The sequence below is a fragment of the Salarias fasciatus genome, chromosome 2, assembly GCF_902148845.1.
Source record: "Salarias fasciatus chromosome 2, fSalaFa1.1, whole genome shotgun sequence".
NCBI classification, from domain to species: domain Eukaryota; kingdom Metazoa; phylum Chordata; class Actinopteri; order Blenniiformes; family Blenniidae; genus Salarias; species Salarias fasciatus.
In genome coordinates, this window is record NC_043746.1 from 19,027,291 (window position 1) to 19,040,663 (window position 13,373).

The window sequence follows — 13,373 nt, forward strand, 5'->3', positions numbered from 1 at the left end:
CCAATTACAGGCTGCAGCCAGAGTGACATTCACAAGAAATTCTTTATCTTGTCTTTTAAATGAAGTTTTCTCCTTGTTACTCATGCCTTGCATTTTCATTAGTCCCTCGCTGGATGCTCAGCCACTGTAGCAGATGAGGCAGTGTAATTCATGTACACTAGGACTCAAAGCGGGGGGACCAGGTGGAACGCAAATTTTTTTCAGCGCGTATTCAGATAAAATTCTGTATTATTTACATAAACCTATTCATATCCGTATCAAAAAAAAAAAGTATAATCTATAATAGAAGTGATAAAGCAACATGTAGTTTCACTGGGGAAGCAAATTGTCGAATGAAATAGCTAATGCATAAAACGTGTCATGACTTATAAATTAATAAATTCAAAGTGATAATCTTTAATTAATTAATACTCGGAGTTGCAGTATGTTGCCACCATTGTTACCTTTGATATTCAATAGAGTCAAGCCGAAGAGGAACAAAAGGAGTCAGGGGTAATACAAAAGAACAAACACTGTGCGCTCCAAATTATGGAATAATAATAAAATGTTAATTAAATCCCCTTTTGACGAAATGTCTTCCCTGTACTAATGAGGTAAAGTTTAATTAGGGGTAAATGGTAAAAAGGAAAAGGAATGATGCTAACCTTCAGTGCTTAAACACACTGCATTATAATTTAAAAAACCTCAATCAGAAGAGCGCTCGGCATTGTTGCTTATCGTCGTACAATTTTTTTTTCTCTCCTGCAAAAATAATGAGGAGTATAAAAGGTGAGAAGACAAGCAGCAGCTTATCTAATGATTTCAGGTCGGCTGGAGTGCATTTGTTGAATTCTGATAGCGATGCAAAGTCCCTGATGTTTAGAAGAGACCAGACCGTTTTCTGCAAACGCCAAATGATAATGCAGCTCGGCGCACTCCATAGGTTGTCTTTGAAGCCATGGGAAAATGGCATCAATACCAGCAATCTGAGCAAACAAGGACATGTATTTGGTAGCATTAACACCCTCCTACAATTTTTATACACTGCAAACAGGTCCCGGGAGCGATTTGCCAGAAGTAAACACCCCACATTCGCTGCTGTGATCTGCCAGCTTCACTTTTATTTATTTATGTATTTATTAATTTATTTATTTCCAAAAGAGATCCAAGAATACTGGGAATGATGTTTGACATTTCCTGTTCTCTGCCCCCCCCCTCCCTCACCTCCACCTCGCTGCCCCACACTGTGGTTGAAAACAGTTGAAAATGTTCGACCAAATTTCCGTCTAATAAGTGTCGCGTTGGCTCAGTGGCACCGAGTTTTAATCCAGACCTGTTTGGTCACCGTGTGTGACAGCTGTGCGGCGGCGCCGCTACCTCAACAGCAGGACCGTGTCAAACGTGAAGCTCACTTGATAATCAGCCACTGTGCCCCGGTGCCAGCATTAACCTTTCTTAACACGAGGGTGACTTTTGTTATTTTTTTTTATTTTGGTGAGCCTTTGATATTGGTGCTCCTTCTCGGAAGTCTGCCACAGACTCTCGGCTTTTATCAGGATACAGTATCTGCACAGAGGAATTTTAAGTGGGGGGATCTGCTTTCTTTCCGCAGAAACACCTGCATCTTATCAAACTTTGTGGAAAGGGTCACATCCTGGCTTTTTCTCGGGGGCCCGGAATGTCTTTCGAGGGGCCCTGATATCCCGCGTTTCTCTGACTTCTCACCTCATGTGAGGCGGATGCTCGGCAGGGCTACCTGCTCGCCGTGCACACCTCCTCCTGTCTGTGTGGCATTCTCGACAGACGTTCGTTCCTTCGCTAAATAAATGGTGAAAAAAAAAAAAAAAACGAATGTAGGATCCCTTTGAACTGTGTTCTCTAATGTGGGTCAGAGATCTATCGCATGCATATTCTGAAAGCCTTTTCATCTGCAATTGCAGAGTTAAGATTCCCCTGGTACACTCTTAATTTCATCTGCTTCTCTTGCAGTTATTTATTTAATATTCCTACATTAATGTCTTCTCAAACATGCTAAAAGTGAAGAGTTCAGAGAAGAAGAGGAAGAAGGAAAAAAAAAAAAAGAGGGAAAGTTTTCTTCCCCCTCTGTCTGCATGATAGTCTGTCCTCCCTAATGACTCCATTTTAAAGACAGTGGGCTGACCGGCAGTGGAGGGAGGGAGCCAGGGATCGAGAGCGGGGAGGGTGAAGAGCAGAAGAGAGGCTGTGCTCACTGCAGCACTCTCCCCGGCTCTCAGCTCCCAGTCAACCTCTCTGTGTGTGTGCTTTGAAAGAGAATAGGATTCAGCCCTTTGAAAGCAGAGGCTGCTCACCAGGGCCTTTGTGTAAAATAACATTTCTACTGAAAGCCAATTACTGGTAACATTATTTTGGTTGCCTCCATTATTAAAAGTACCTCTCTCTGTTGCCCCCATCATTCCTCCTCCACCCCGCCCCGCCCTCCCCCCCTGCCCCGTTCATCTTTCCCTCACAGACGGAGAATTATTCCATCGACTCCAGTTACGTGAACAGCAGAGCCCACCTCATTAAAAGGTATGTCTTGATTAGGAATTGTTACCAGCACCTCATTACCATTGTTATCTGTAATTGTTTTATCTAATGAGTGCACAGCTACCGTTACAGCGGTTTGCATGTGTACCTGCATGCTTTTCGTTCGGGATAATTACAATGGGAGGATAAGATTTGGGGATAAATAGCTTCACTCCGTTATGCGTTTAGTAAGCACTTGTTGAAATGAGCTACAGAGTCATACTTCTGGTTATTAAACTGCACAGAACGGCAGGAACTATTTCCACATTCACAGATAACCTTATTACACTGGTTAATTTGTTCCATTAGTGACACGTGTGGCTCGCGTTGCATCAGGTTACTGCCTAAAACAGTGATTAAATGATATTCAAATCAATCCTCCTGTGTTTTTTTTTGAGACAATGGCGTCATGAATAGTCAGTAATTACATACAATCTTCCCCGGGTGACGACGGGAAGAGTGAATGTTTTCATTGTGCTTTGTTATTCAGTCCACCTGAATGAGGGTATTAGATAAGGTTGCAGGAATTCAGCTCGGGGGGTTGGAATGGAGGGTCATATTCTAATTCCCTCTGGCCACAGAGGTTTTTGTAACCGGGCTCGCTTCACAAACTTCAGTTCTCCCTTTTTACCTGCAGCTATAGAACATTCCAGGCTTTCTTTTGTTTGAGGCCGTCCCAGCCTTTTGAAAAGCCATTATGGCAATTTCCACCTCCCCTCCCCCCCTCCAAAAAAAAAAAAAAAAAGATTCCCCGCATTAATGTAAACAAAGAGCATTCAAGTGTGGGCCTCTGCAGCACACTACAAAGAAATCCCCCCAGGAGCCGGTGAGCCTATGGTCTAGGACAGGTGCAATTACAGTGATAACATCAGAGAGCCAGCATTACCTCCTCTGCAGTCCTCTCTCCCAGGCTGCTGGATGCGAGGTTTGGGCTGGGTAATGCAGCTACCTTGCACTGTCCTTCACTTCTTCAGCCTTTCTTCTTGTTTGCACACTTTCTGTTTACTCTCATTTTCTCCCCTGTCCGTGTTTTTCCCCTCGCCTTTTCAACCCCCTGTCTTCCCTCGTACGAACTCATTCGGGTTTCCTTTCTCTCCGGCGTGGAACACATGTTCATATATTCACCCCTATTTAGTGTTGTTTGTATAGCGGAATTTGTTCCAGTGGGATGGAACTCAAATGAAGGGAAATCACGCTGTTACTGTGCAGCTGTTGATTGTGCTCCCACACCCCACCCTCTTTATTGACTGTGAGCCCCAAACAAGACAGATGCTCGGTTTGTATGCTTCCAGCGTTTCCTGCATCCATCTTCCTTCCAGGAATTCCTGATTACTGCAGTATTTGTTTGATTGTAGTGAGTGGGTGCCTCCTGTTTGTTCAATGCGATGTCCTTGAAGTCAGTGCATCCGTCCAAAATGTGCCTGTCTGAAACGTCCCGTGGCTGCCGAGCTATCCGTGACGTTAAAAAATGCTCACTTAATCCGCTAAGGACTCTCGGCAGATTTAAACTTCCTCCTTATCGCGCAGTTACTGAAACACAGAAGCGACAGAGAGGCTTTGTTCTTCAGTGAGGTGTACTTACAGCAAAATAAATTACCATTCGTCTGCTTTGGATTCATGAGGAAAAACTGTGTTAGAGGGCAAAGAATCCTGAGAAAACATTAAAAAAAGAGACGTGAAGGGAGAGACGGACGGCTCGTCACAAACCATTAGAGACACGGGGACGAACGCGCGCATGTGAGGAAAGGTGATGTGACAGTTAATCAACATTTCCCTTTCCTCCCTCCTGGCCCCCATGTAGCACATCGACATTCAAGGACCTGGAGGGGAACAGTCTGAAGGACAGCGGCCACGAGGAGAGCGACCAGACCGACAGCGAACACGATGTCCAGAGAGGACACTATGTTGACACGGCTGTCAATGACGTGCTGAACATGACTGTCCCCCCCAATGTTTGCCAGCTGCCGGACCAAGGTAAGAGAACCTGTGCCTGTGTTGTGTAAGCGTGCCTGCTGTGTGTGTTTGGGGGATTGCAACAGCATTTGCTAGTTTCAAGATAAGACCGCTGTGTATCTGTGTGCACATTTGAGACTGTTTTTTATTTTTTTTTTATGCTTCCAGAGCATCTCTTAAGATGCATTAGACCCACTGCAGGTCTCAGATGTGCAAGTATGAATAACATTGCAGGTTTTTCTTTTTCTGTGTGTGTGTGTGTCTTTGATGTCCTGCTCGTGCAGCTAATGTGAGGGATCTCTGACAGCTAAGGCTACCCTTTGATACAGGCTCAGGCAACATTATTGACTGATAGTGGCCATGTCTGCGCTTGAAACCGGGCCGACTTCAGATGTGCCTGAATGGCGGCAATTAGGCTCACAAAGGTAGAAGGTGGAAATCTACATATCTCCATGTGCCCTCATCCATTATTCAGCGGGATCATTTAGCAGGGAATTAATGTTGATGTTTCATTTCTGACTCATCGTTTAAAAAGACATCTTCTTGGTTGGCAGAAGTCAGAGCGAGGGTCATGTTCATTCTTAACCACTGCCAGTCAGCATGGGAAACAGAGTGGGTCAGTAAGCGCGCGGGAGAGGAGGACAAAGCAGGATAAAGCTGTCTGGGGCAGATCAGGATGTTACTATATGCACCTGAGGGTATTTACTGAGCTCAAAGGAAATGCCACATGCACAGGTGCAATGGCTCAGTGGAGCACAAGAGTGTGCGTGTGTGTGTGTGTGTGTGTGTGTGTGTGTGTGTAAGCTGCAGACATTTTAGGATGACTTGCATTAGCAGTTTCATTCAGAGTCAGGAGAAAACACTGGCTGTTTCATTTTCGAAGCACACTCCTGAGGACGGCATTTACAGATATCACTTGCTGTATCTGAACTTTACATCCGCTCTGTGCTCTAATTTGGGAACTTGTGCCAGATTTAGGCTGTTTTTTTTTCTTCTTCTTCTTCTTCTTTCCTCAGTTAAACCCGACATCGTTTTGGTGGCTTTTTACTAACACTGGCCTAGTATGGCTGTCTACTCTCTCACTACGCTACTTTCTTCTTCCTCTGCTCTTTTAGGGGAGAAGTTTTAATGAGCAAAAGATAACGAAAAAGAAGTCTGCTTTATAAAAATGCATAAAGGAGTGAAGATTATATGATATTCCCCCCCACTTTAATTATTTATCCATCTATTTTTATCAGTGGACTGTGAAGTGTGTGGGTGTGGCCGCAGAAAGCAGTAATAGATATGTGTATGTCCTCTCTTGTCTTGTCCCTGGCATATTTAACTAACCAGATGCTTCACTTGGAGCAGTTTTGGCTGTTGATGTTGTTGGACTGGGGAATAATAACATTAGACATACTACATTTTATGTTAATCAAGAGTGGAGCCCTGCAAATGGATCTGCCTTCTCGGCCAGTAGCTCTCATTAATGACTGAGCTGACAAATAGAGATAGAAGTGTATATATAGGGCTGAGAAGTATGTTGACCATTAGAATTAACTTATACGGAGTGTTCCCTCAGCGGCGTCAGACAATAATGAACAATGAAAAGTGAATTTGCTGACTATTGGTTGCCAGCTGTAATTACTTCACAACCTGCAAAAAAAAAAAAAAAAAAAAAATCCTGTGGCTCTAAAAAATGCATGCTGACAGGTCCTCTAGTAGTGGGATCTCATTATAGGAGACAATTAGAAATGATGTACATGAGGAATATTACAAGTGGGGAGAGCTCTCCGAGGCAGTTCTTTTTTCATTAATACCACCAATGATTGTATCTGTTTCAGCAAAATGGATGCATGCCGCCTGAATGTGTAATGCAATCTCACATTGCTGGTAAACAGACGCCGAGGCGATTTCAAAGCGCTGTCCGTTCTTTTGACCAGAACAAAAAGATGATCACAAAGTGTCTGTTTGGAATTACAATGTGATGGCTCGGTTATTGGATTTTCAACTTGCATTTTTCTTTCAATAAGGACTCAGGAAAAAAAATGTGTTCAACATTCTTTTTTCTTTTTTTTTTTCCACTGTGTTGGAAGCGCAGCGAGAGGCCGCTCATAACCATTAAATGATCTGGCCAAAGATCACGTGCGGAAATCTAATGACATGGCAAATGAAATTGTGCCTCTATTACAATCTTGATGGTCTAATTACATAGTTTAGTGGCATGGTGGGATGACGGTGATGGGCAGATTCAGCATGAGACACAGCTGAATGTTTCTTTATTCTTTAATAAAGAATTTTTTTTTCTTACTTCCGAGGAAAATCATTGTTTCTCTGACACGAGCACAAAACCTGAAGTAGAACATGTAAGGTTTGTGTATTATAAGACATAAGGGCCACCAGGGACAGTTGTAACAATCTTGACATTTCCGTCAATATCTCAGACTACTTTTTTAACCGGGAACCTTCAGCATTTTTACAAAAAGCCAGCTTTTGTTGTGGTGGAGCTGTCATCACTGCAACACAAATAAAGCACGTTAACACAAGATCTGAAGCTAGGCATAAGTGGCATTTTGTTTACATGTAAAATGTTGAAAGGAATATTTTATTAGTAATATTTGTACTGGAGTGTACGTAAGACGGGCGTGTAATTCATCATTCACAGATATAACAAAGATCTGAACAGGATAAAGCCGCAGCAAGATGTCCAAATGTATGTGAGACTCACAAGAAACAAAATTTAAATGGAACCCCAGAGCATTGGAAATGAACACAATTATATTTTTCTCTCTTAAGCTGTTTCCTGATGAGATAACATCTCCCCAACAGTCACGTGGCTTTATTGTGATCACAACCTGATTGACACAAGTCAGTTGTGCTGAGTGGATGGAGAAATTTTCCCTAAAACAAATAGGCATCCTCTATAAACACTCCGCTGCTTAGATGTCTTCTGGGAGAAACTCTATAGTGTAGCGGGCCTCTCCTGCCAGCTAAAGCAGAAAACAAGCTGAGAGACTGGAATTGCCAAAGGACAACACTCAGCAGCAGAGGATAGAGAATCCCTGTTTTTTTTCGTGCGTGTGTTTTTATTGTTCTGTTTCCTTGTGTTGATAAGCTGTGCGAACAAAAGGAAGCTGGAAAAAGGAAGGCAGGACGGGTTAAACTCTCAGGCTTTGACAATGCAAATGTTTACCATTCCCAGTGCCATGTAAAGATGCTGTTTGCCCAAGAGACAAGGCGTTACCTTCGCACAAAGACCCCGCTTCCCTGTCATCTCGCTGACTTCCATTTATGTGACGAGATTCGGCTGCTAACTAAACCGGCACCATTTTACAGTGTGCATATTTTCCCCTTCTGAAGCAATTTAGGAGTTTGATGTTTGGCTCTTGTCCATCAGTTATGCTTTGGTCTTCAGCGATGTGGTTTCAGTGCGATTCATTATTCCTGCACCAGACACCACCAAGGTAACTTTCAGCGAAGTGCTCGGGAGGAGATTTCAGACCTAAATCTGAGCGAATTACTCCTCATTGAATCCCTGCCAAGAATCTAAAGAGGCGTGTACGCTCTTTTTGAAAAACCTGACCTTAAATATCCTCACCCAGTGGATTAGATTAGGGAAGTATCTGAAGAACAAATTACATTAAATCTCTTAAAATCTATAAAGGAACGGGTATCTTTAACATGTAATGGCTCCCTTATATCGGCCAATAGAATAAAAATGAATGATATTACCACAACTATAAACTGAGAAAAAGGGGCTATATAAAATGAATTCTTCTTTATCTTTATAGGCATGTCTGTGAAGTTGGGGGGATTTGGTTGAAATGTGCGACATGCTAGCTTTGGCTCTGTAGAACCATTAGTGTCAAGGGAGAAGAGAGGGAACAGACTCCGAGGGGGCTTGTGACAAAGGGAGCTTAATCTATTTTTTTTCCAACTTCCTTTGATTGTCATAGCTCGCACTTTAATTCCTCTCGGATATGGATGAGCCACAGTTTTCAAGGATTAAGATTCATGTATTGTTAAATCTCTCCAGTTATCTCCGCGGGAGGGAAGAAGAGAGCATGATGTCACTTTACAGTGTCCGATTTGTGGGTTTAGAGGTTTGTGGTGTTGGCTCTGGAATTGTTTCCAGGTCAGTGTGTAAGTGTTCCTCAAATAAAATCCCTTCCTCTTAGCGTATTAGACTCAAAGGGATCCGAGACTGCTCAATTAGCTAGAACAAGGCACAGGCCTCTTTTATTTCTGACATATTCCTTGGCCTCCACCTCTGGAGAATATCTCTCATCTATCTGTTCGCTCCCTGTGGGTGTGTGCCTGAAGCTGGAGCCCAGGAATGGAAGCCCCCTCCACGGGCCAAAGATTTCTCCATATTCCCTTCTTCCATCAGCAGATCCACAGGGTTTCACTGTTCCTAATTGATTTCAAGCCCCCTCCCCCACCCAACACCTCCTTCCCTTTTCCTTCCTCGCCCCCTCCGTTTGTCTTTCTCGCCTGTTTCCATCCACCGACTTGCAAACATCTCCCATCCACATCTCCCAACTTTGTGCCAGTCAGGCAGTTCCCCTTCCCTGTTGAATTAAAGAAAGAGTAAAGGCACCTCGCACATGTATCTGCCGCAAACTTGCCCTAAATTCACCGCGGGAACATTTCTAGTTTGCAGTCCTCTGATCTACTAACGAAAATGCTGACAGGTGTCAGAATGAGGAAGGCAACAGGAACAGGGCCGCGCTGACAACACGAGAGGGGGAGCCAGGGTTTGTGTGAGAGGGAGACAGAGATTGAGAGATGAGCTGAGAGTCTAGTAAGCAGTCTTAGCGAGGGAAAATAAAAAAGAGGAGGAGAAGAAACAATTTCTCTGACAGGTAGCAGCATTTTTTTTTTTTTTTTTGCTTCCGCTCACTCCAAGCTAGCAGTGAGTGCCGCCAGAGGATGTGACTGATTCTCAAACAACATGCGATTGAATTAAGCATCAAAACTCTTGTTGTGATTCAGCCTGGCAAACAGCACGTGGTGCGTTATGATACTTCATGATCAGATTAACATATAAACTCCATACTGGGACCATCCATTTTGATTTGGATTTGCCTAATCTAATGTGGAACCGGTGGAGGTAAAATGGCTGACAGTGACAAAGAGCTCAGTGCAGTTTGAGCTTTAAGGAAGATCGAGTGCAAACACGCCGCGCCGGAGATCGCTCGTGAGCAGGTGTATTCAAGTCTGCAATGAACAACCAATATGCAGATTTCACCTTCGAGATGAAGCGACTTTTCAGGCAGTGTCCATCTGTGCTCATCGTCTTGCTTACAACCCTGATTTGTGAGTTTTTTTCATGCAAAAATCACATCCAACGCGATCAGAACAGAGCAGACCGATATCGATTTTGCCTCTGCTGAAATATTAGTCTATCACGTTAAACAAATATGTATTTTTTTTTCCATCTCTCTCACTTTGTTTGGTCATATTTCCCCTTGTAAGACGAAAAAAGACACTACTGCTTTTATTTGTGTTTCAGTCCGCACAGAGAAAAAGTCCTTTGATAATATCTGTTGGCGATACTTTCATGACTACGCCAACAAATACAGTTAAAATCATTTGAAACTCAAGTTATTTTCCAGTGAGAAGTTTCGTTAAAAGATGTGAGGATGAGCAAAAGCAAATGTGACATATGTTGTTTCCCTGACAACATTCTATCAGCTTCGCCTCTCGGTGCAGACGCTGCGAATATAGACTCAAGCAGCACTGCTGCAAGAGGTTCTCGGTTTGCAGCTCAGTCTGAAAACATATAGTGATGGTATAATACCATAATGGCATCTCCTGAACCCGCACTCTGCCAAAGCTCTCCTGAATATACCCCGTGTATTTAATCAGCTCAAGAGGGGACTGCTTATCTCTTTGCACTTGTCATGGATAGCGTATTGAACATATCAGAGAGAGAAATGGGAATAGTTCATTATTTTCTAGGACTCACAATGAGCCTGATGTATCTCATTGCAGGCCCTCCACTGACAGCTCATTTTCTAGACAATCCTGGCATTCAGTTCGCAACGCGGCGGGGCAAGTGAGAGAGGGATAGAGGGAGGAAACACAGAGGCAGCGAGAAAATAGGGCTCCGGATCTCCATTGCTTATTCATAACACTGTGGCATGCTAGGTGTGTTAATAATCTCCGCAGAAACCAAGTGAATCACAGTTGTTTGTTGAACACCTAGCCAAGCTGGGCCCCAATCGACGGCAGATGGGAAAACAGGGGGATCAGGATGATCCCAGACAGAGGGAGGGAGATTAAGAACAGGTAATGTGCAGAAGTTGATGGGGGCCGAGTGTGTATTAAAGAGAGGAGAGAGTACCTGAATTTTAAATCTGCCTGAGTGTGTACAGAGTATATTGAGTGTGTGTGTGCGTGTGGCGGCCGAGTGTGTCTTTAAAGGTTAATCAGAGAAGGAGTGGGAAAGAGAGAGGGAGAAAGATAAAGAGATGGCACAGGAGAGAAATGGTCCGGGCAGGAGGGGGGAAAACGGTGTGAAATTCAAGAAGCAGAGCTGCTGCTTTGTCTCCGGTCCGCCTGCCTTTTGTGGCTCTGATTGATTCTGGTTCTTGTCTGAGGAGCTGAGGCGGCAGCCATTTTTCTAACCGCACCATTGTGTTTTTAATTCTTTGAGGTCACAGCATGGACACAACCTCTACTCCACTGTAATACAAAGTGAGCAGTAATGGGGCTGTGGGTTTAAAACAGATGGCTGAGTGACTGCAGGGGCTGCAGACTCGTTTGTGCTGAAATCACAAACTCCCAGTGGGTTTATTTGGATGTAGTTACTCAGAAAACGTAACTTATTCCAAACAGTTCCAATGAAATTATTTGACCACTATCTGACTGAATGTTTTGCACATAATGACCAATACATTGTTCAGTTTGTATGTTCTCTCTGTTTACATAGTCCAAAAACATGCATTTGAAGTTAATTGGTAACTTTAAATGTTGCCTTTGTGTGTGTGTGTGTGTGTGTGTGTGTGTGTGTGTGTGTGTGTGTCTGAGCGTGTGTGTGTGTGTGTGTGTGTGTGTGTGTGTGTGTGTGTGTGTGTTTGCCTGCTTGCCTGGGTTAGACTGACAGCCTGTCCAGAAATCGTCACCTCCGCAGATTCTAACAGCTCGGTGTCTTCACAGTTCCTCTGTGTTCAGATATTCTCACTGTTACTGTAGATTTGTTCAGACAATGATTCTGTGCCACGAGTTCATCGCGAGCGCTTTGTTATGGACAGTTGATCGTAATCTGAACACGATGAAACATCCTGCGGCGACGATCTTATCTTCATAATGCGAATTCAGCATAACCACAGATTAACAAAGACACCCTCCTGCAGCAATGTTTTTTTTTTTTTTTTAATGTACGAACATCTTGCTATGTGGTAAGTGCACATTAAAAAAAAAAAAGAAGGAGAAGAAGAAGGTAGATCCAGCCAGAGGAAACTGCGGCTCCTCATTCAGAGTGCTGATGCTTGTTTGTTGCAATTTTAAATGTGAACTCGCTGTAACAGAGCCAGTCCTCCCTCGGGCAGCGACATCAGTCATTTTGGGAAACACACCCAGCAAATATTGTTTCAGCCCTCTTTTATGTTGGAGTGACAAAGCCCCGTAGTCGAAGTAGTAATTCAGCAGGAACAAAGGAGACAGTCAGGTGGTGCTATTGTTGGGCAAATTCTGAGGAGGGAGGAGATTGAGGTTGAGCCATCAGATGTTTGGAGGGCGTATTTGTTTACTGTATTGTCACAGTAAACATGCTAAAAAAGTGTCTTTTGTCCTTCCTGAAACTCTTTGTGCTGAACCAAATCTGCGCTGCACGACTGACATTCTTTCACATGGAGCCTTTTTTTAGAAAGGATGGAAAGATTCATCAGGAAGTACTTAAATCTGCTGTTTTGCTGCGTTGGGTCATTCATCTGAAGGACTTGTCACACAGTGGTGAATTACATTACTGTCAGCCGTCATTTGGGGGCAGTGACGGAGCCTCTCTGAACGCTCCGTGTCCAGCACTCATCTGGACATCCTGATTCTGAGATTTAGTGGAAATGAGGGAGCGTGACCGCCGCGTTAGTGCTGATGGCTGCTCTTCGGCTAAGAGAGGGATTTTTTATGGCATGGCTGAGGGAAAGCATACCCACCTGATTAGCTATTGTTGTCCGTCGTGTCGGGAATGCAATTTCAGCGCGTAACAGTATTGTCGGCCACCAGAACCACTCTGCCCCAAGGACAGAAAATAACCGCTTGTAACTCCAGAGTAACTCCTGCTCCTCTGTTGACAGCTCGAGTCCCTGTCGTGACACCGCTCCTTTAGAAAAGCATGACTTACCACAGCCTTGTTACTGAAATGTTTGACTCTTGACTGATACCGTGTGGAGTAAACAACCTGATGAGGACACACTATACACATAGACCCAGCTGAAAGGAGCCTCGGTGTGTGGCTGGAAGTGGGCAGGATAGTCACCGAGTCGGTGCCAAAGCCGGGCTTGTATTACAGGGATCCCAGGATATCAGACACCAGGCGGCCCTGTGCTCCCTCCAGGCAGGGCAGTGTCTGGCAGCCGGCCCATCCCCAGATAGCTATAATCAGCTCCATTACCTGTAGCCCCGACTCCTCTTTAGGAGCCCTCATACTGGAACTATGCTATCCTGCAGGGATTAAGGCTGTTCTGTACATATAGCATGCGGCTGCACACGGTATGGCTACACCTGCAACAGGCGCACAGGTTGTGCATACTGGAGCGCATTCATAACGGCACGCCGCACGGACGTGTAGTGAATGGGGAGAGATTTTCTGGGCATTATGTGTCTTGGCACAAGGCATTTGTTTTATCTTCTCCCTCTGTGAAAGGAAAGATTAAGAATATACTCTGCTCTGTTTAAGGGGAAAATCAGCT

At 44.1% G+C, this 13,373-nt stretch overlaps 1 protein-coding gene across 6 annotated transcripts in view; it reads left to right on the forward strand.

Moving 5' to 3' along the window:
* pcdh19 (protocadherin 19) overlaps window positions 1-13,373 on the forward strand; it is a 57,491-nt gene that overhangs the window by 29,731 nt on the left and 14,387 nt on the right. For 3 of the 6 annotated variants that reach the window (XM_030109601.1, XM_030109634.1, XM_030109616.1), the window contains exons 3-4: window positions 2,471-2,529; window positions 4,316-4,500. In XM_030109601.1, coding sequence (XP_029965461.1) covers window positions 2,471-2,529; window positions 4,316-4,500 — 244 coding nt within the window. The remainder of the gene's footprint in view (window positions 1-2,470; window positions 2,530-4,315; window positions 4,501-13,373) is intronic. The other 3 variants (XM_030109609.1, XM_030109625.1, XM_030109643.1) reach the window with 1 other exon arrangement.